This window comes from Myodes glareolus, chromosome 9 (genome assembly GCF_982192425.1).
Source record: "Myodes glareolus chromosome 9, mMyoGla1.1, whole genome shotgun sequence".
Lineage (NCBI taxonomy): Eukaryota > Metazoa > Chordata > Mammalia > Rodentia > Cricetidae > Myodes > Myodes glareolus.
In genome coordinates this window covers 69,451,137-69,472,087 of record NC_142034.1, presented here as the reverse complement: position 1 = coordinate 69,472,087, position 20,951 = coordinate 69,451,137, and the positions used below count along the sequence as shown (strand labels likewise).

The 20,951-nt window shown below is 47.7% G+C and overlaps 1 protein-coding gene across 1 annotated transcript; it reads left to right on the top strand.

Annotated features, from left to right (window-relative positions):
• Positions 1-5,650: 5,650 nt before the first annotated feature.
• On the top strand, positions 5,651-17,590 carry Gm2a (ganglioside GM2 activator). Its single transcript, XM_048437732.3, has 4 exons — positions 5,651-5,833; positions 11,411-11,572; positions 15,621-15,803; positions 16,103-17,590. Exons 1-4 carry the CDS (start codon positions 5,753-5,755, stop codon positions 16,256-16,258), a joined length of 582 nt encoding a protein of 193 aa, XP_048293689.1. The 5' UTR covers positions 5,651-5,752; the 3' UTR covers positions 16,259-17,590.
• The last annotated feature ends 3,361 nt before the right edge of the window (positions 17,591-20,951 follow it).

The window sequence follows — 20,951 nt, the reverse complement described above, 5'->3', positions numbered from 1 at the left end:
GGCAGGGAGAGGAGAAGGCCATGATCCTGCTTTTTGGTTTTGGTTTTGTTTCATGTTTTTCGAGACAGGGTTTTTTTTTGTTAGCTCTGGCTATCCTGGAACTCACTCTGCAGACCAAGCGATCCTTGAACTCACAGAGATCCACCTGCCTCTGCCTCCCAAGTTATGGGATTAAAGGTGAGTGCCACCACTGCCAGGCTGGCTCACTGCATTTTTAATGAGTCCGTGGGTGCTTGGCACACACTTTCGTTCTATAGAACAGTGGGCTGTAAGGATAGGAAGCTACTGGAACCTTCTAGGGAATTAGAAAAGGTGCCAAGATGTGGTTGCCACCCCAGGGTACTGGGGCTCCCCAGGTGATGATGCTAGGGTATAACCCAAAGTGAGTACTACAGTGTCAGAGAAAGCGCTGGTGAGATGGGACTCTGAATCAAAGCCATGGTCCATGACACAGGCACCTCCTACCGTGGCTGATGAGACTGAGGGGCATTGTTCTCAAGACTCCTTCCCAACCCTGTCTGGCCTGCCCAACCAGTCCCAATACTGTCCCCAGAGGCACTGTCAGGCCTCCAGTCGCTCTCAGGATGCAGGCTATCCTTTGAGATGAAAAAAGTCTTGTTCTCCTATGGGTTTAGCCCAGGGCTTACTCATGCTGCATGAGCCCCCTATCACTGTGATATACTTCACCTCTCTTCTAGTGTTAAACACATACTCACATACACAGGTGTACACACACAAGTAAATACATGAGTGGATAAATGGAATGGGAACTTTGGAAACAGATTAACAAAAAAATGATTAGGTGGCTGAGTGTGGTAACTTGGGTCTGTAATCCAGTGCTTGGGAGGCTGAGACAGGAAGATTGCTTCTTGTTCTATGTCAGTTTGGGCTATGTTTTGAATTCTAGGCTAGCTTGAATTATATAGTGAGACCATGCCTTTCATGGTGGTGGTGCACACCTTTGATCCCAGTACTTGGGAGACAGGTGAGTTCAAGGCCAGCCTGGTCTATGTGGTGAGTTCCAGGACAGCCAGAACTACAGGGTAAGACCCTGTCTTAAAAATACAAAAGAAGAAATAGAAAAAGAAGAAGGAGGAGGAGGAGGAGGAGGAAGAGAAGGAGGAAGAAGAAGAAGAAGAAGAAAAGAGAAGAAGGAGGAGGAAGAGGAGGAGGAGGAGGAGGAGGGATGGGGCAGCAAGATGGTTCAGTGGTTAGAAGCACTTGCTGCTAATCTGACAAGAGTTTGGTTCCCGAGACCCACCTGGTCTCTTGTAAGTTCTTCTCAGACTCCCGGATGTGTGCACACAAGAACCCTGACCCCCTGCCAATATAGAAAAGATGTGGGAGGAGAGGTGGGGAAACATCCTTTGGATTTTCACAGTTGTAAGAAGCTAAGTATAGTCACCATTGTTCAAAAAGGAAATAAAATCCTAAAACAACAACAAAACAAAAGAGGAGGTGGGAGAGATGTCTCAATGGTTAAAGGCACTGGCTGTTCTTGCCGAGGACCAGAGGACCTGGGTTTGGTTTTCAGCATCTGTATGGTAGCTTGCAGACATCTGTAATGCCAGTTTCAAGGGATCCAGTGTCATCTCCTGAACGGGCACCTTGTGTACATATAGACACATAGACAACCACTCGTATACAGAAATAAAAAAGAAAACAGATAATAGTAACACTTTATTTCCCTGACTTTGCTTAAAGTCGAGAGCCCCATCACCACAGACAAAACAATTGTGTCTCGGAAAAGTACCCATTATCTCAGTCCTGTGACTCAATGTGAAGCCCAGGCTGGCTTCACATTCCTGGCAATCTACCTCAGCCTCTGGACTGCTGGGATTATAAAAGTACACCAATACATGGCTTAGAGATAAGAGCTGTCATCTAACCCTGAAAGATTAAGTACAAACGGTGAGTGGAAATAAAAGAAGCTGGGCGGCAGGTGGTGCACGCTCTTCATCCCAACACTTGAAAAAGACAGAGGTAGGTGGATTTTTGTGAGTTCGAGGCCTGCCTGGTCTACATAGCAAGTTTGAGGCCAGCTAGAGTTACATAGTGAGATTCTGTTTCAAAAAAGCAAAAGACTAGACCAAAAGAAAAAACCCAAAATGAAGTAAAGTTTTGGGGAACTGGAGGCAGGAGGCTCAAGAGTTCTGGGGTTATTATAGGAATGCTGTTAATCCCATGGATGGAGATTAAGACCACTACCACAGTTTAAAGCCAAATTTGAGGCAAGTTTGAGGCCAGATGGATGGGCTCTGGCCAGGTTCATACCCAGGTTCCTGGGAAATGGCTCCAATCAAGTTTTGAAAGGGCTTAAGGAGGAAAACCCATAATTCACTTCATTTCCCATCAGGTCCTTCAGGGGAAGGCATACATCCTGATAACACCTCCAGCCTACATCCAATTTGGGGCAAATGTATGTACTGACATATTTTCTGCAAACCTCCTGCCAACGTGTGATCAAACTCTTCTGGTGCCAATCTCCTGCCAACGTGTGATCAAGCACTTCTGGTGACGAAGGGTTAAATAAACTTGTTTAGGGTAGAGAAAAACAATGTGTGACTTGCTATCTCCCATAAACAATGGCCTGCAGCATTTCAGTAGCTATCTGTTCTTGGGCAAGGGGCTTGCAGATCAGAGGTGTCTTTTTGTTTCGGGATCTCTAAGGCACAGTATTTAAAATTTTCTGCAATCTTACCAAAAACAATCTACAGATTCAATGCAATGCCCATCAAAATCTCAGCAAAATTCTTCAAAGACCTCGGAAGAATGGTACTCAACTTCATATGGAAAAGCAAAAAACCCAGGACAGCCAAAACAATCCTGTACAATAAAAGACCTTCTGGAGGCATCACAATCCCTGACTTCAAACTCTACTACAGAGCTACAGTACTGAAAACAGCCTGGTATTGGCATAAGAACAGATAGGAGGGCCAATGGAACTGAATAGAAGACCCGGATATCAATCCACACATTTTCGAAAACCTGATATTTGATAAAGAAGTAAAAAATATCAAATAGAAAAAAGAAAGGATATTTAACAAGTGGTGCTGGCAAAACTGGATATCAACATGTAGAAAAATGAAAATAGACCCATATCTATCACCATGCACAAAACTCAAGACCAAAGGGATTAAAGACTTCAACATAAAGCCAGTCACACTGAACCTTATAGAAGAGAAAGAGGGAAGTACACTTGAACGCTTTGGCACAGGGAACCACTTCCTAAATAGAACCCCAGCAGCACAGACACTGAAACAATAAATGGGACCTCCTGAAACTGAAAAGCTTCTTAAAGCAAAGGACACGGTCAACAAGACAAAATGACAGCTTATAGAATGGGAAAAGATCTTCACTAACCCCACATCAGACAGAGGTCTGATCTCCAAAATACATAAAGAACTCAAGAAATTGGACACCAAAAGATCACATAATCCAATAAAAAAAAATGGAGTACAGACCTAAACAGAGAACTCTCAACAGAGGAATCTAAAATGGCTGAAGGGCACTTAAGGAAATGTTCAACATCCTTAGTCACCAGAGAAATGCAAATCAAAACAACTTTGAGATTCCATCTTATACCTGTAAGAATGGCCAAGATCAAAAACACTGATGACAACTTATGCTGGAGAGGTTGTGGGGAAAAGGGAACACTTCTGCATTGCTGGTGGGAATGCAAGCTGGTACGACCCCTTTGGATGTCAGTGTGGCGATTTCTCAGAAAATTAGGAAACAACCTTTCTCAAGACCCAATAATACGACTTTTGGGTATATAGCCAAAGGATGCTCAATTGTGCCACAAGGACATGCGCTCAACTATGTTCATAGCAGCTTTGTTTGTCAGAGACAGAACCTGGAAACAACCTAAATGTCCCTCGATCAAAGAATGGATAAGAAAAATGTGATACATTTAAACAATGGAGTACTACACAGCAGAAAAAATAACAACAGCTTGAATTTTGCAGGAAAATTGATAGAGCTAGAAAACATTATTTTGAGTGAGGCAACCCAGACTCAGAAAGACTCAGAAAGACAATTATCACATGTACTCACTCATCGGTGATTTTTAAGCATAAAGCAAAGAAAGCCAGCCTACAAACCACAATCCTAGAGAACTTAGACAAAGATGTGGACACTAAGAGGGACTTACATAGATCTAATCTACATGGGAAGTAGAAAGTAGAAAAAGACAAGATCTCTGAATAAATTGGGAGCATGGGGATCTTGGGGGAGGGTTGAAGGGAGAAGGGGAGAGACAGGGAGGGGAGCAGAGAAAAATGTAAAGCTCAATTTAAATATCAATAAAAAACAATAAAAAAGAAAGATAGGGAAAAATAGGGGAAGATAAGGAAAAAGGAGCCCCTTCACTTGGAATCTGGTTGGAGTAGAAAAGCAAGAATGCCAGCAGAATTACCTATTGCCTAAGGCGCCAACCCCCATTCCTAGATATAAGTCTACAATTTTCTAGCAATCTTACTAGAAACTCCATTTACCAAGAAGCACATGCACTCAGCCCCTTGTGCAAGTTCAGGGGCTTCTGATTTTAGCTGACCAGCTTGGAACCCTGCCCAAGACATTTCTGTAGCCAACCAGCAACATTAGTTATCAAATAAAGAAACAGGAATCGGATTCCCAGAAACGTGGAGAAATAGAATTCCAAAAAGCTTCCGAAATCTATTGTAAGAAAAGAAGACTCTTGAAACGCGAGACTTTGAGAAGACCAATCAATCCTCCAGTGTGTCTTAACTTTTTTCTGAGCACCATTTTTGTCTCATAAACCTCATGCTTAAATCTATATTCAAATATTTTTTAATAAAACCACCAACTCTGCTTCACCATGCGGCTAGTCCTGAAATTCCTTTCAGCGACGAAGTCCATGGGGTTTGGTCCTAGTGGAGATCTCGAACTCCTCAGGCTGCTGCGGCGACAATATGTGCTATCTCTGTCCTCTCAACATTGACATTTCTGGTATTTTGTTTGTGCTTTGGATTTTAAACTTTGGCAATGTTTTAGCAAAAGATCGCGGATCGCGGTAAACCCCACTGTACTCTCAGTTCAACCCCAGGCGCAGATGTTTCCTCCGAACTAATGAGGCCAATCTCCTGACTCTCAAAAAGCCTCAGGGGCTTAGCAAAAGTTGTTAAAAGTCAGCCGCCAGGAGTCACGGGTACGATGGAAGCGGGGAAACTGGCAGGGACCTTTGTATTTGTACAGATAAGAATTTGGGAGGGGAAAAAAATCAGAACTTCAAGAAGATGGAAGCCCTAGCCTTCCGAAGGCTACGGACCCGCCCCAGCGCTTCGCCCCGCCCCCAGACAGGCCCCGCCCACCCGCGGGTTGATAACTGCTTCTCTACATTCAGCCCCGCCCCCTCCCGCCCCGCCCTCCTCTTAGCCACACCCCTCACGCAGTCCCGCCCCTTGCGCTCGTCCCTTCCCCGACCTTTTAGCCTCGCCCCTTCCCTCAGCTCCGCCCTCAATCGGCCCCGCCTCTCGTAGAGCCTGTTTTGTCCTCGGCACTCAGCTCCGCCCCTTGGCCCACTGGCGCTGCCCCTGCGGTAGGCCGTTGAGGGTGGGGCTGAAGCGGGCGGTTCTGGGGGCGTGGCTGGAGAAGTCCCTCCTGGGGCCTGCAATCTGGGCAGCGCGGGGCGGAGCGCTGAGCGCGGGCCCCGCTTTGCAGAGCGACCAGCGGGCTTTAAAGGCACCTGTGAGCGGCAGTTTCTAGATCGACCGTGAGGGCCTTCGTCGTCATGCATCGTGTACCGCTGCTGCTCGTGCTGGGCTTGCTGCTCGCGGGCCCCGCCGCCCCTGCGCGCCTCGGCCCGAAGCGCGTGAGTGTCCCAAACCCTGGAGTTGCGTTCCTGAAACAGACCCTCTGCTGCAGCCAAGGACTGCTTGCTTCCGATTGTTCTGGAGGGACTCGTCTCTTCCGATTGCTTCTGTACCATCCTTTTTGGGTGCAAGGCAGCAGTACAATCGCACCGGCCCCAGGCCCAGGTTCTCAGTCTGTGACTCGCTGCATTACCCATTGGTTTCCCCCCCTGTTTTCTGCTTGACTCGAAGGTCTTCCTGCGGGTGGGGCGGTTGAATCAGACATCGAGATCCAAATTTGGCCACCGAGGGACTGAGGATCAGCCGTGGGATTCCGCTGTTCCTGATTGTGAACTACTGAGGCTCCCTGGACCCCCAAATCTTTCACTTCCCAAGTCTTTCTCTCTTCTGCTCCTATGCTGCGTACCCCTGGGAAAGGGAAGTTTGGTCATTCTGAGTAAAAAGCCCAGTTCCATGACCGTTTGCTGTGGCGAAAAGGGGTAAATCTTTGTCCTCCAGATCCTCTTCCTCCTGCCACTGACAGGGAGGTTTGTCTAAGCCTGGAGCGGTAAAGGGAAGAGAGAGACTGAAAGTGGTGATGGTGGGGGGGCGGTGACTTCTGATTCCTCTTTTGTTGTCGATTGTGGATAACCTGAGCCTTGGTCTGCTGTCTGTAAAATGGGTGTGATGCCAGCACAGGGGGCTTTCATGAAGGAGATAATTTTGCAGAATGCCAAAAGAGTAGTAGGGTTGAGGCCAGCACGGCCTTCATCTTGTTTAGTCTGGAGGCAGGAAGTCTGTAACAGGTGGGAGGAAGGACCTTTTGACTTCATTTGCCCAGAGGCTAGGCAGCTTGTCTCTTGGTGTCCTCAACAGTTAGAGACTGGGCTGGAGGTTATCTCTCTGTCTCCTGTGTGCTTTGCCTGAGGGTACCGCTTAACTTCTGGAGCTCAGATAGCCAATTTGGAGGCACCAACTTCCTTCTGTCCCTTAGGGACTTACTCAAGATGTCTCAGTGAGTGTTCCTTCTGAACCTTACCTTCTGCCATCTACATCTTCTCTGTAGGCTTATGTGCTCAGAACCTGACTTTGCAGTCATGGGCTGAAGGAGGCTGTGGAGTGACCAGTGAGTGAGTGAGTGAGCCTCCCGGAGCCCTGGCTTCCTCTTGTATTGTTGACTGATCTTGTGACCCTGGTTTGTGGAGATTCTCGGATAATAGCAGAGTAGCTGGCTCTATGCCAGGAAGGTAGGAGGCAATTATTAGACTCTGTGTTATATAGTGGGTATCACTTATTGTATACCTACTGTGTGCTATGGGTTGAGCTTTGTACTTTTTAAACATTTCTTTTCAGCCAGGCGGTGGAGGCACGCATGGGAGGCAGAGGCAGGTGAATCTCTCAAGTTTGAGGTCAGCCTGGTCTACAAAGTCAGTTCTGGGACAGCTAGGACTGTTACACAGAGAAACCCTGTCTCAGAAAAAAAAAATTATTTTGAGATAGGGTCTCTGTAACCCCAGCTAATGTAAAACTCTGTACGTAACTAAGGATGACCTTGAACTCTGACTTCCCTGCCTCTATCTCCCAATTGCTGGGGTTACAGGGAACTTTTCTAATGATCTTAGCTTTGGAATAATTTATAGGGGTAGGATAGAATTTCATGTATTTGCCTAATTGCCCTTGTTAGTATCCCAGATTATCAGTGTATGCTCGTTAAAACCATGAAGCCAGTGTGAACTGAACTAGCCTTTATTTGGGTCTCATCAGTTTCCCATGAATGTCCTCTTTCTGTTCCAGCACCTGCTCGGGGACCGTGTTGTCATCCCTGTCACATCGTCCCACTCTTCTCAGGCCTGGGACGGGACATTTAAATGAGCTTGGCTGTCTTTAGGAGCGGAGTCCTGTTGCTTTCTGTGTACAGACTTTTTAATTCTGGCATTGTCCTGGCAGAAGATATAGTTGTGCCCATTTGCACAATGCAGAAGTTGACCAGGGCTTAGTTAACATGCCTGAGGCACCTGCTAGGGAGAGTGGCAGCAGCAGGTATGTGACTTTAACCTATGCTCATCGCTGGCCCTATCTCCTGCCTATGTAGCCACATCTTTCTGTTGTCACATTCTGGCTTGTCCTTCCTGAGCCTTAGTCTAGGCTGGGGATGACATCTCCCAGGTAGGCACCGTTGATCTCCATCTTCCCTTTCCCTGTGAGCCTGGACTCAGGTGCTGGAATGTGTTACAGCTGCTGCCGCCCAGGCCCTCCCTGCCAGTGGGCAAACACTTTGTGAGAAGCTCCTAGGGCTGGGTGAAGAGGTGCTCAGGAAAGGGTGGAGGATTCCGTAAGGGCACTCTGGAAACTTCCCTATGCCCAAAATCAATCCTCAGTGCGAATCAGGCTGCTGATTTGGGGAGCAGGTCTTCCCCTTCTCCCCCACTATTTCAGCCCAGGTTACTACTCAAACAATTTTTTTTAAAGATTTATTTATTTATTTATTTATTAAGTATACAGTGGTCTGCCTGCATATGTCCCTGCAGGCCAGAAGAGGGCAGTATATTTCATTACAGATGGTTGTGAGCCACCATGTGGTTGCTGGGAGTTGAACTCAGGACCTTTGGAAGTGAAACCAGTGCTCTTAACCTCTGAGTCATCTCTCCAGCCCCTCAATCATTTTTTTTTCCACTTGGTCTTATGATCATCCCCTCCACCCTTCTCCTCAAAGCGTAATACTTTTATCTGAAGGTGATAAAATTCAAGAAAAGCTCACATTTCTTGAATGTGAGCTGTGAGGGCCTATCATAAATGAGCCTGCTACCCCTCCAGTATCAGCCAGGTCCCTTGTCCAACATGGCTAGTCTGTTGGTCTTTTTGCAGTGCCTCATCCAGCTGAATTTCTTCCTCGGGATCTTGGCTTGTGCTCCGTCTGTAGCAATGGCTGACTTCTCATCCTGAAAGAGCATCTTAAGTGTCACCTCTTAACTGCCCTCAGTAAGACCTGAGTTACTCCCCACACCTTCCGGATCCTCCCATCCTCCCTGCCTTTCTCTCTTCCTTTTTCTAACCTTTGGTACTCGGGTTTGAACCCAGAGCCTCAGGCATGCTAGGCAAGCTCTCTACCTCCGAGTTATACCGCCAGCCTGGGTAATGTTTATTTACATTAGACCATAAGCCACACAAGGCTGGGCATCACTGACTGCTTCTATTGTTTACATAGCCCTTAGTCCAGGACCTGAAATAGTTGCTTCATAAATACTTGTGGAATGAAGTTTGAGTAAAATATCTGCTGGTACCTACCCTGGCCCTGCCTTTCTTAGTCACAGTGTGGCCTTTCATTCCAGGGAGCAGAAGCCCATGCCGAGAAGCTTGAGCATGGAGTTTAACAGGCTCCCAGGGATCTTATGGAGTTGGTGGCAGGAAACAGGGAGGCACTGTCATTCAGTGAGCCAGCTCATGCTCGGTGTCTGACACCATGTCATGAGTTCTTATATATGTGTTCTCATCTTTTTGCAACAGCCCTGAGAGGAAGCTGTAAGGGCCTCCACTTAGAAGGTGCAGAAGTCAGGATTCCAAGGCAGTATGTGTGCCAAGCTGTGCTTTCAGCCCAGGTCTGTCTGACTGGAGCCTAGTTTTTCTGAGTAGCACTCCAGGCTGTCATTGAACTCACTGTGTACTCGAGGATGACTTTAAACTACTGAGCTTGTCTCCACCTCACGAATGCCCCTGGGATTACAGGCCTTGTGGCCCATGCCTGATTTTATATTGCTTTTTGTTCTGTTTTGAGGACAGGGTCTCACTATGTAGCCTAAACTGGCTTCAAGTTTGAAATCCCTCCCGCCTCAGATCCCAAGTGCAGGTGTTCTATCACCATGCCTGTCTCCTTCAGTGCTGTAGTAGATCGTATGGGTGACTGACTCTGTGTCCCTTTTCCATAGGACAGAAGAGGCCTTAGCCCTGTCTCTTCAACTTGAGTTTGGTGTTGAGTCACAGGTGTACATGTTTGGAACCCAGATTAAAACTTTGGACCCAAGATAGTGCCAAGCTTCATGTCATAGGGCCACACAGCTTCTTGTGTCTTAATTCCAAAACCGGGCAGGGAGAAGTTGTGGCTTAGCTTGGATCAGGTGTTCCTTGGGTCCTGATGGCTTATGGATGTGTTAAGATGGAGACCAGGCTGGGGTGCAGGATTTCCAAAGCCCGTGTGTGGATAATAGCAATGCTGAGGATCCCTGTGGGTGGCCTTTGAGGCCTGTGAGTGTGTATGAAAGGAGAGATGGAGAGGGGAAGGGAGGCGTGGGATGAGTTCTAGATCCTGAGGTTCTGGGGTGAGGTCACATGAGGTGAACCTGGGGCACATGGAGGAAGGGCAGGAAAGGTCTTGTGTAGAGGAGTAGTGGGTGACTCAGGTTGGGGATCTGGTGTGGTTCATGATATGGGAGTAAGAATGTGCCTGCAAGATGGAAAAGTCATTTCCTGGGATTGCTCATCATTGAGGGACCCCTGTAGGTCTCATCCTGTGGATCCTGTTTGTTCCCTGAAGGATGAGGCTTGGGTTACTGTTGTTCCCCACCCCCAGGATACTGTGTTCCCCATTCTTGCTAGCCTTGGATTGGACATGGGGTGGGACATGGCCAGGCTCAATACAAGGGTGCCGTTTTCAGGAGCTTGTCCTGTGCTGACCTAAAACTGGCTGGAAAGAAATGGGTGGCAGGAGAATCAGAGGAGGAACCCCCAAAGCTAGGTGGGGTTAATTCCATTTTTAAAAGAATATTTATTTATTCATTGGTAGCTTGTGTACAATGTATTTAGATCATCTCCAGTACAATCCCACACCTTCCCTTCCAATTGCCCAGCACATCTGCCTACCAGCTTCATCTCCTTCCTTTTAATATAATAACCCGCTGGATCCAATTAGTGTTGCCCATGTGTGCATGACTTAGGGTGAGGGCTGCTATGAGTACCTCCCCCTCCACACACAAATAAGGAATTCCCCGCAACTGCCAGTACTTCTTTAGCCAGAGGTAGGACCTTCCTCCTTCCCCCTCCCTCCCACCTTTCCTTCCTCCTTCCTTCAATCCATCCTTCCTTCTTTCCTTGTAGCCTGGGCTGATCTAGAGTGACCACAAACATTCCATCATCTTGCCTCAACCCAAGTGCTTACATTACGGGCTCATACCACCACACCCAGCTAAGTTTCCCCTCCCTTGCCCCAGACAGGGTCTTACACATTCAGACTGGCCTGTGATGGCCTAGTTGAAGATGATCTTGAATTCCCAACACTCCTGCCTCCACCTCCCAAGCGCTGCCTATGCCACCACACTGGGTCTGTGCAATGCTGGGGTTGGAGCCTAAGGTTTCCAACATGCCAGGCAAGCATTCTACCAACTGAGCTGAATCCCAGCCCCTTTCATTTTGAAGTTCAAGGTCTGTTTTAATGGACCTTCACCTCACACTTTGGGAGGCTGTCCTTGGAGTCCTGCCTGAAGAATGGATCAGAAGAGTGTAACTGTTACCACGGGTCTCAGAAGGGCGCGAGCAGGCCTCCAAGTCTTCCGCGCCTAAACGCTTCTTTTCCTTCACTTCCCCCTTTGCTGTCTGATTTTTCCTAGCCTCCCCGACTCAGCAGCTTCTCCTGGGATAACTGTGATGAAGGAAAGGACCCCGCAGTGCTCAAAAGCTTGACACTCCAACCTGACCCCATCGTCGTTCCTGGAGATGTGATTGTCAGTGCTGAGGGCAAGACCGCTGTCCCCCTCGTTTCTCCTCAGAAGGTGAGCCCTGGGCAAGGGGGAAGAGGTGCAGGGAGTGGGCAACCGGCAGGCCCCACAGAAGGTGCCTACCCATGGGGTTGTGAAGTATTTCAGAATTCACAGACTTGCCAGGTTCATCTCTATGAACCTGCCACCATGCCTAGCTTCTTATAGATGTCTTTTTTTATTGTTTTGTTTTGTTTCGAGACAGAGTTTCTCTGTGTAATAGTTCTAATTGCCCTGGAACTCTTGTAGACCAGGCTGGCCTCGAACTCACAGAGATTCACCTGCCTCTGGCTCCCGAGTGCTGGGGTTAAAGGTGTGTGTCACCACTGCCTGACTCTATAGATCTTCTTGTAGTCTAACTCCTCAGTTGCTAGTTATTTTTGCTGTTATGGACCCTGTCAGAATCGTCACACATTTGTACTAATGAGACAATGTGATCAATTTGGAGACACCGTACAAGGCTAGGATTTGTCCTTATAATGTTCTATTCATACTTTCATGCTTATGTAGCTTCGCATTAATTTTATTTATTTATTATTATTGTGTATGCATATGGTATGTGGGGGGAGGCACACATAACACAGCAGGCACACAGGTTAGAGGACAAGCTGTAGAGTTGGTTCTCTCCTTCTACTTTTTTGTGGGTTCTGGGGTGGGAACTCAGGTCACCAGGCTGACATGGCAAACACCTTGACCTGCTGAGCCAGCCTGCTGGCTCAGATGCACTGTCTTCAAGGTCTTTTGATTTTTTTCAATGCCAAAATGTCTCCAAACAGTCAAACCAGGCTTGCACCTAAACTGACAGTTCTATTTTCTTTTTCTAAATGTTTGTGTTTTATGTTTTTGGTTTATTTTTGACACTAAGCTTATTCAGGGTCTTTGCTAGGCTTTAGTATCGTCTCTTCTGAGGACAAATGTTTCTTTCACAGTTTTCTTGCCTTTTATATTTATTTGGTAATACTAGCTTATTCCCACTTATTGCCCATTTTTGCACGTGTTTATATATATATATATATATATATATATATATATTTTATGGTATTGTGGTTCTCTACTCTCTAGTTAGGATCGTTACCTTTCTAGGATGTTCTTATATGCCCTGCAATCTCTTTCTGGTCCAGACCTATTCTAGAACAAGTTTGGTCTTGATCATATAAAAGATTCTTGGGAGCCTAGCATGGTGATGTATGCCTGTAAATTCTAGCACTTGGGAGGAAGTGCAGGAAACTCAGGTGTGCAAGGCAATCCTCAATCTCACAGCCAGTTTGAGACCAGCCTGGGCTGTTGGGCCCAATCACAGTTCCTGCATCTAGGCATCCCTTGAACAAGAGCTGAGCTAATCAGTAATGTGGATGATGCTTTGCTGAGAGCCTAGCACACAGGACGTGCTCAGTCCATGCGGGGACTTGGTGACTTATCAATCACTGTCAGTCTTCCTGCCTCTGCTTGGACTAGAAGACCTTTAGAAGTCTCAGTGCCTCCCCCCACCCCCCGCCCATGGCTTCTCCTTGCTGGACCAGCACCTTTCCTTCAGCTGTTACCCAGTAGTAGGAGGCCAAGGCCTGTGGCTGCAAGGACAAAATGTGTCCAAATTGGAAAGGCAGTGGTCTCCACAATCTCTCCACCTTAGTTTTTAGATGGGGTCTCACTGTGCCTTGCCTGGAGCTGTCAGTCCAGCTAGGTCTTTGGCCAGTGAGCTCCAGGGTCTGCCGGCCTCTGCTGCTTCGGTGCTGGGCCTGCACCACTGCACACAGCTTTTGCCTGGGCCCTAGGATCTGAACTCAGGGCCTCATGCTTGCCTGCCAGGCCCTTTGTCTTTCCCTAGCCTCATTTATTTTTAATTAATTAATTTTTTTGAGATGAGATTTCTCTGTAACCATGGCTGTCCTGGACCTCATTCTGTCGACCAAACTGGCCTCAAACTCAGAGATCCACCTGCCTCTGCCTCCCAAGTGCTGGGACTAAAGATGTGCACCACCACTGCCCTGCTGACTCTTATATTCTTGACCCTAGTGGGTTTCCTTATGAGATAAAATTCCAGAAACAACCCTCTCCAAGTGGAGGAATAATGGTCCAGCTAGGAGAGGGTAGCCAAGGTCCTCGGGAAGTGCCTGACAACCCAAGTGCCTGGTTCCTGCTGGCAGTGCCTGTCTCTCTGGTCTAAAACTGGGAATAGTGAGTGGTACACACCTTTAATCCCCAGCACTTGGCACAGAGGCAGGTGGATCAGTGTGAGTTTGAGGCCAACCTGTATGTTTATAGTGAGTTCCAGGACAGCTGGAGCTATATAGTGAGACCCTTTGTCAAAAAACAAAACAAAAACTGGGGAACCTCTGTGCAGGGCAGACCCTATGAAGGGGGTCTCAAGAAAGAGGTAGGTACTGTATAAAACACCCAACTCTTGGAACTGAGTAAGTAGAGGCTGAAGGAAGTTGACTGACTCCCTCAGGGGCAGAATTAACCTTCTAACCCAGGCCCTCTGGCTCTTCCTGATCTGAGGAGGAGTAGGCTTGCCCAGAGGAGAAGGCAGGCTGGGGCAAATGGTGCTGTGCAATCAGGGTGGATTCATATTAGTTAATAGAGCAGGTCAGTGAGGCAAGCAGGAGTCAGGCCATGCTGACATCACCCTCTCTCAGCCGACACTCTGACATGAGGGCATTTGAAGATACAGGCAGGAGCCTGGGTCTAGTGGAGTCTGAAGGAATAAGGACCATACCAAGATTTATTTCTCAGAAGTGGAACCCCGGCCAGGGTGATGGCCCACAACCATAATTAATCCCAGCATCTGGGAGGTGGAGGCAGGAGGATTTGGAAGTCATGGTCATTTTATGTTATACAGCAAGTTTCAGACCAGCTTTGGCCACATAAAATCCTGCCTCAAAAACACCAAAATCCAAACAGCACAAAGTGAAACCCTGAAATAAAGTGAGGTTGAGACTGAAGATTGCTAGCATGTCGAAAGGGATTTGAAAACTGTGGCTTCCGGGTCTGGGAGATGGTTTACCTGATAACACGCTTCCTGTGCAAGCATTAGGACTTGTATTCAATCCCCAGGACCCATGTAAAAAGCCAGGCGTGATGTAGTATGCTCTTGGACCTAAGGAGGTAGAGATGGGGGGGATCCCTGGCAAACCAGTCTAGATGAATCAGTAAGAGACTCTGACTTAAAAACCAAAGGGGAGGGTGCCTGAGAAAACACACACACACACGCACACACACACACACACACACACAGCATCCTGGCTCTGAGAGACAACTGGCATGCATGACAACTTATAGAGTTAATCTTCTGCATGCGCCTAGTGCAACTGGGCTGTTTGCCTGGGAGTCCTGGCTGCTCTCTTCAGTCAGGTAGGCAGTCATTAGAACAGGAGTGGGATCAGGGTAGCTTGGCACTGGGAAGATCATTCTAGCTTTCTCATCCAGGTGAGTCTGGGGAAGTCATTCAGCTCCTATAACCGGCCACAATAAGGCTCATAGACCAGCCTCAGAGTAATCTCCCCATACATTTCCATTTGTTTGTTTATTTGAAAGGTCTAGCTGTGTAGTCCAGGCTGGCCTTGAACTTGTAGTTCCTCCAGGGTGCCAGGAGCTGTGCACTGCGGTGCCTAGCTGTGTTCCCATGTTGTACCCTGTCATCTGTGTTCCAACAGAGAGAAAGACCCTATAGCTGAGACTGGATGGCGGCCCACATGTGCCACAGTCAGCCAGCTAGTGGACAGTGACATTGGAAGTGACAACTGGAAGATGGTTTGTGGGTCAGAGAGAAGGGACATTTGGTGATCTGTGACCACCACACTCTCAGGAAGGGTGAATACTGGGACTCAGTGTGAACATCCCCCCAGCCAAATCGTACCCTTGAGGAAGAGACAGTGGGGAACTGTAAATTCAAGGCTATCCTGGTCTAGACCCTGTCTCCAACAAACCAATGGAAATGTATAGATTACTCTGAGATTGGTCTATGAGCCTATTGCAGCTGGTTGTGAGATGAAACTTCAAGAGACAGGAGCTGGAACGTGTGCCCTGGAGCTCACAATGTCACCTTGGTCAAATCCTGTGCCAGGTGGAACTCGTGGTGGAGAAGGAAGTAGCTGGCTTCTGGGTCAAGATCCCTTGTGTGGAGCAGATAGGCAGCTGTACCTATGAGGATTTCTGTCAACTGTTGGACCTGTACATCCCCCCCGGAGAGTCCTGTCCGGAACCCCTGCACAGCTATGGGCTACCCTGCCACTGCCCCTTCAAGGAAGTGAGTACTGGAGTGTCAAGGTACTAACTACTCCTCTGTGGTAGAGAGAGGGAGGGTGTGGCCTTCCCATACTGCATATTGCTTCTGTGGGTATATGCTGGAGGCCAGGGGCCTTGGTTTATCCATCGGTGGAATGGGACAGCTTTGTGCTTAGATGTGACCACTGGTGCCCTTTATGTTTACCCAGCCTGGAAAAGCGTTATGGCAGCACTCCTGGCTCTTAGCAGAATGGAGAGAGGGGCAAATCATAGCTGTAGGTGGGTAGGCTACCCTGACCTGGACTCACTTCTTCCCCTTAGGGCACCTACTCACTGCCCACGAGCAACTTCACAGTGCCTGACCTGGAGCTGCCAAGCTGGCTGAGCACTGGCAACTACCGCATCCAGAGTGTCCTGAGCAGCGGTGGGAAGCGCCTGGGCTGCCTCAAGATCGCTGTCTCTCTCAAGGGCAGATAGCCTGGCAGCAGCCACCACAGAATGAAGGGGCACCAGGAAGACATGCCTCCTCTTCTGTGTTCCAGGGCCCAGACCTGCACGCCCCTAGCTGCATTCTCCTACCGTTCTCTCTCTGCAAATCATTGTGCAACCTGACCCGAGGGAGGATGGACCAGGCTGGCCGACATCTGCTGGGCTGTGAGCCGAGCTCCTCCCCACCCCTACGACTTTCTAAGAGTTTCTTTCCTGTCCGAAACAGTCAAGGAATGGGAACCAACATGTTTGAGGAATCTTAAGTTCAAACTGACCCAACCTTGGCCTCCTGAAGTTATCCCCACCCCGACCCCTTCTTTTGAGTCACCAACTTAAAACAAGAATAACAGTATTAACTTTTCTCATTGCACCCTAAACTTCTCCTCCTACGAAGAGACCTAGGTAATCCGTCTTAGTCTGCCCCCCATTAACTGCCACGATTAATTATACTCTCTTCCCAGCTTGCCTAGCCACCACAGGGGCTGGATGGGTCCAGGAGAGGCAGGGCGGTGTGCGGCAGAAACCCCGTGGGAGTCATGATGGGCATGTTCCACTAAGCTCCGTGAAAGCCCAGGTGCCTGCAGGGCTAAGCAGAAGGCCTCAGGAGCCAAGGCAATCGCTTCTGGGCATGGCTTTCACTTTTCCTTTTTTGGCTGACACACTTACAAGGAGTGGGATGACATTCCTTCTACTAGACAAGGAATCAAACCCCAAATCCATGTGCTCTGGTGCCAGGTGGCCAGGGTCTGGAATGGCAAATCTAGTCCTCGGGGGAGGAGTCCAATGTGAGCAGTAAGTGCCATGTAAGAATGTTGCCAGATAGTCACAATATTTTTTCTCCCTTAGGCTCCAAACCCAGATTTTTATATGAAATCTTAGAATTTTTAACTGTTGGTAACAAATGTTTTTTATATACTGTACAGGCCAGAGGGGGCACAAGGACTTGTCTGGGGGTTCTCGGGCTCACAGGTGACTGCTTTCTCACACCTGTTCATCTTCTCAGTCTCAAGTTACCTGGCATCATCTCTTCCCTCTTCAGGATCAAGTCCACCGTGCCTGACCTCAAAGAGGGCTCAGCCTGCACTAGAGGAGGTCCAGGTGGTCTCTGAGAGCTGGGCACTGTGCCAGCTCAGAGTTCATCACCATCAGAGTACAGGGGTTCACACTGGAGGGGGGACCCCCAGAAACCACCATGTGGAACAGGGATCCCATGAAGAGAGTGGGTCCTACATCGGGTTACACCATGACAACTTTCTGAGCCTCGGACGGCCCGAGTTCTGGACGGGAAGCCTAGGCTGGCAATAAATCTCTTTAACTTGCCGAGTGCCCTCCTTTTCTTGGTTGCATTCTTCACTGGGCATGGCTGAGTGTTTTGGAAGTTTGTTTGTGGTGGGCTGTTGCTGTGGAAGGACTTGGTGTACAGGGGACTCCAGACATCACCAAACATGGGTGCTTGTGTTTATCTCTGTAGTAGCTGGGATTTCTGCTTTGCTCTGAGGGTGAATCTGAGCTCTCCGGTACAATTTTACTTTCTTTACTTACAGTTTCCCACCATTCTGTCTTTTCTTCTTTTCATTTCTTCATTTTCTTTTATTTTTTCTTCTTCTTCTTCTTCTTCTTCTTCTTCTTCTTCTTCTTCTTCTTCTTCTTCTTCTTCTTCTTCTCTCTCTCTCTCTCTCTCTCTCTCTCTCTCTCTCTCTCTCTCTCTCTCTCTGTGTGTACCAGAGGACACCCTTGGGTGTTTTCCGCTTTTTGTTTGAAACAGGGTCTCATTAACCTGAAACTCACTGTGCAAGCCAGGATGTCCGATTAGCGAGTCCTAGGTATCTATCTACCTGCCTCCACCTACCTCACTTCTCACCATTGCTGAGATGACACATGTAGTCCATCATACTCACCCAGGGTTTTACATGGCTCAGGGGATCTGAACTCAGGGCCTCACACTTGTAAGTACTTGACTGAGCCCCTCCCCACTCTTTAATTTTGAGACGGGGTCTTGCTCTAGCCTCGAGTGCCCTCAAACCTCATATGTAGCAAATACCTATGTCTCTAGACTTGACTTCCTTCTGCCTTCAGGATTACAGGCCTACTCCACCATGTTTAGCTCTCTTTTGATTTCTAGTTTGCATTCTGCTTTTGTGCTTTGGTTTCTCACTGGGTGGTAGAGATTAGCCTGGAACTCAATCCTTCTGTACCAGCCCCCTGCTCGCTGGGATTATATGCATGTGCCACCAAATCGGCACCCACGTTCAGAACAGAACCTTACTAGCTCAGGAAACCTTTTTATGCCTGTCATTCTTATTAAAATATGCCTTGATGTCTCTTGAGGGGTGCAGGTAAGTTTGAAGGATGACATCTTAGGTCGTGGAACAAAGCAGAGTGGTGTGTTCTGAGGCCTAGAAAGAAGGAAACGAGGTCTTTGGGAGCAGGCACTTGAAGAGGATGTTGGCCTACCAGCTCTTTCTTGTTTCTCCATTTGCTTCCTGCCCACATGAAGTGAGCACGCCTGCATACATCCCACCATGATACTCTGCTTCTCAACCCTGTATTTATCATTCCCTCTTGGTACTCCATTTCCCAACCCTGCCCACATCATCCTGTTAAATTACTCTGCTCTGCCATGCACCCTCCTGAATACTGGGATTAAAGTCGGGTGTCACCATGCCCAGTCTGGAAGGTGGGTTTTTATATTTTGTGTGGGGTTTCTTTTTTCTCTTATATTTATTTTGTTTTGAGACAGGGTCTCAACGTAGCCCTCAATAATCTCAAAGCTTCCGTGAAGCTGAGAATACTGATATATATGAAATTTTTAATTTTATTTTTTGAGACAGGGTCTCTCTGTATATCCCTGGCTGGCCTGGAACTCACTATGCAGACCAGGCTGGCTTTGCGCTCCCAGAGATCTGCCTGCCTCTGGCCCCAGGATGCTGAGATCAAAGGCATGGACTCCACATTAAGAAAATGAGTCAACTTGGAGCCAACTCGATGACTAAGTCTTGGTCTATTTGAGCAAAAGAAAAATGACAATAACTCATTTGAACCTTTTAAATAAGAACACAGGATAGAACCCTTAACACAGTGGATCTCAAGGAAAAACAAATAGAAAAAGATCAGCAGCCTCAGGAATAAATGTCACAGGCATTTATTTAGCCATGTGGATGCTAAGCCTGGGATGAGCCAGCACAGAGCAAGTGTCTGCATGCTTTAAACATCTTAGCCTGCAGCATGTGATGGCAAACACTTGCAATCTAGCCCTTAGAGGATTTTAAATTTGAGGCTAACTTGGGCTACAGCTGAGACCCTGTGTCAAAAAACAAAACCCTATAAAATGAGCAATTATTGAAGGACATAGGTCATTTCCCTGAGATTCTCTTTAGAAGTATGTCATTTCAATATAACCATGATCAGCTAGTCTGGAACAGTTCTCCAAGGTCAAAACCAGGAATAATAAGGAAAGATCTAGAAACAGTCACATTCCAGGAAAGAATAAAGTGTAGAGATGTGTTGTGCGATCCCCATCTCGGCGCTGGCTCAGAATGGCCTTTTAGCCGTGTTAATGACACGGTCCTGGCTGTGGTTGTGGAGGGTGGGTAGCATTAGTGACAGGGAGGGGAAACACATGCAAACTATTCTGTCTTGATTTAGAAGTTTTTTTAAATAAAAGGCTGAGAGACTGCTTTGTGGAAGTTTCTATTAATTCTTTTACACGTATTTAGTGTATATGTGCAGGAAAGCGTATTAGGGCATTTGTGCCATGGTACATATGTGGAGGTCAGAGGAAAACTTGGGAGTCAGTCTCTCTCCTACTGTGGTTTGGGGATTAAACTAGTGTTGTCAGTTTGAGTGGTAAGTACCTTTACCTGCTGAGCCATCCCAATACCCATATAATTAAAAAATTATTTTTAATTAGCAAACACTATTCGATTTCATTGTTGCATTTTCAAATAAAATTTGCTGATTCTCCCACCACCACCACCGTGTCCCCCTCCTGTGGGTCCTTCACTTTCTAGTAAGTGCTGTGTCTACATCACTCAGGGTGCTTTATTGCCCTCCCCCATACCCTCCCCAATAACACGGTCTGTCTCACGGGCCCCTTTCCGGTTTTATTATCTGCACCCACGCACGATGCACACAGATCGTTCTAAAGAGGAAGAAGACCCACAGATCTGAGCCTGCTCTTATGTTGCTTCACCCTGGGAAGGAGATGATACACGGCTGTGTTGCAACAGACAGGCTCTGGGGAAGGCAGCAGCTCTGTCACGAGACCTGAGAATGAGAAGGGGTTAAGTCTGTGGAGAGAAAGGAAAAGAGGCCCAAATGGAGGGGGAGCCTGGTGCCTCTGGGGATGGGACAGGCTGGCGTGGTTGCAATGAGGAGGTGCTATTAGTGTCAGAAGAGGCTGGGAAGATGGGAGAGGCACTTAGTTCCCAAGACCATCAAAGTCCAATTTCTAGAGATATCAGTTACTTCCGAATGGAGTGGCATTCATGCTGCAGAGAGGTTTTACATGGGATTGGGTACCAGTTTATGGGACCTTTGTGAGGTTTGAGTCAGACACACCCTGGAGAACACCAACAGTAACTGTTATTACTCTAAGAGGATTACCTGCTAGCTTTATTGATTCATACAGCTTAGAAACCCGTTGTTGCCTTTGGGCTGTATATGTTCAGTTGGTAGCTAA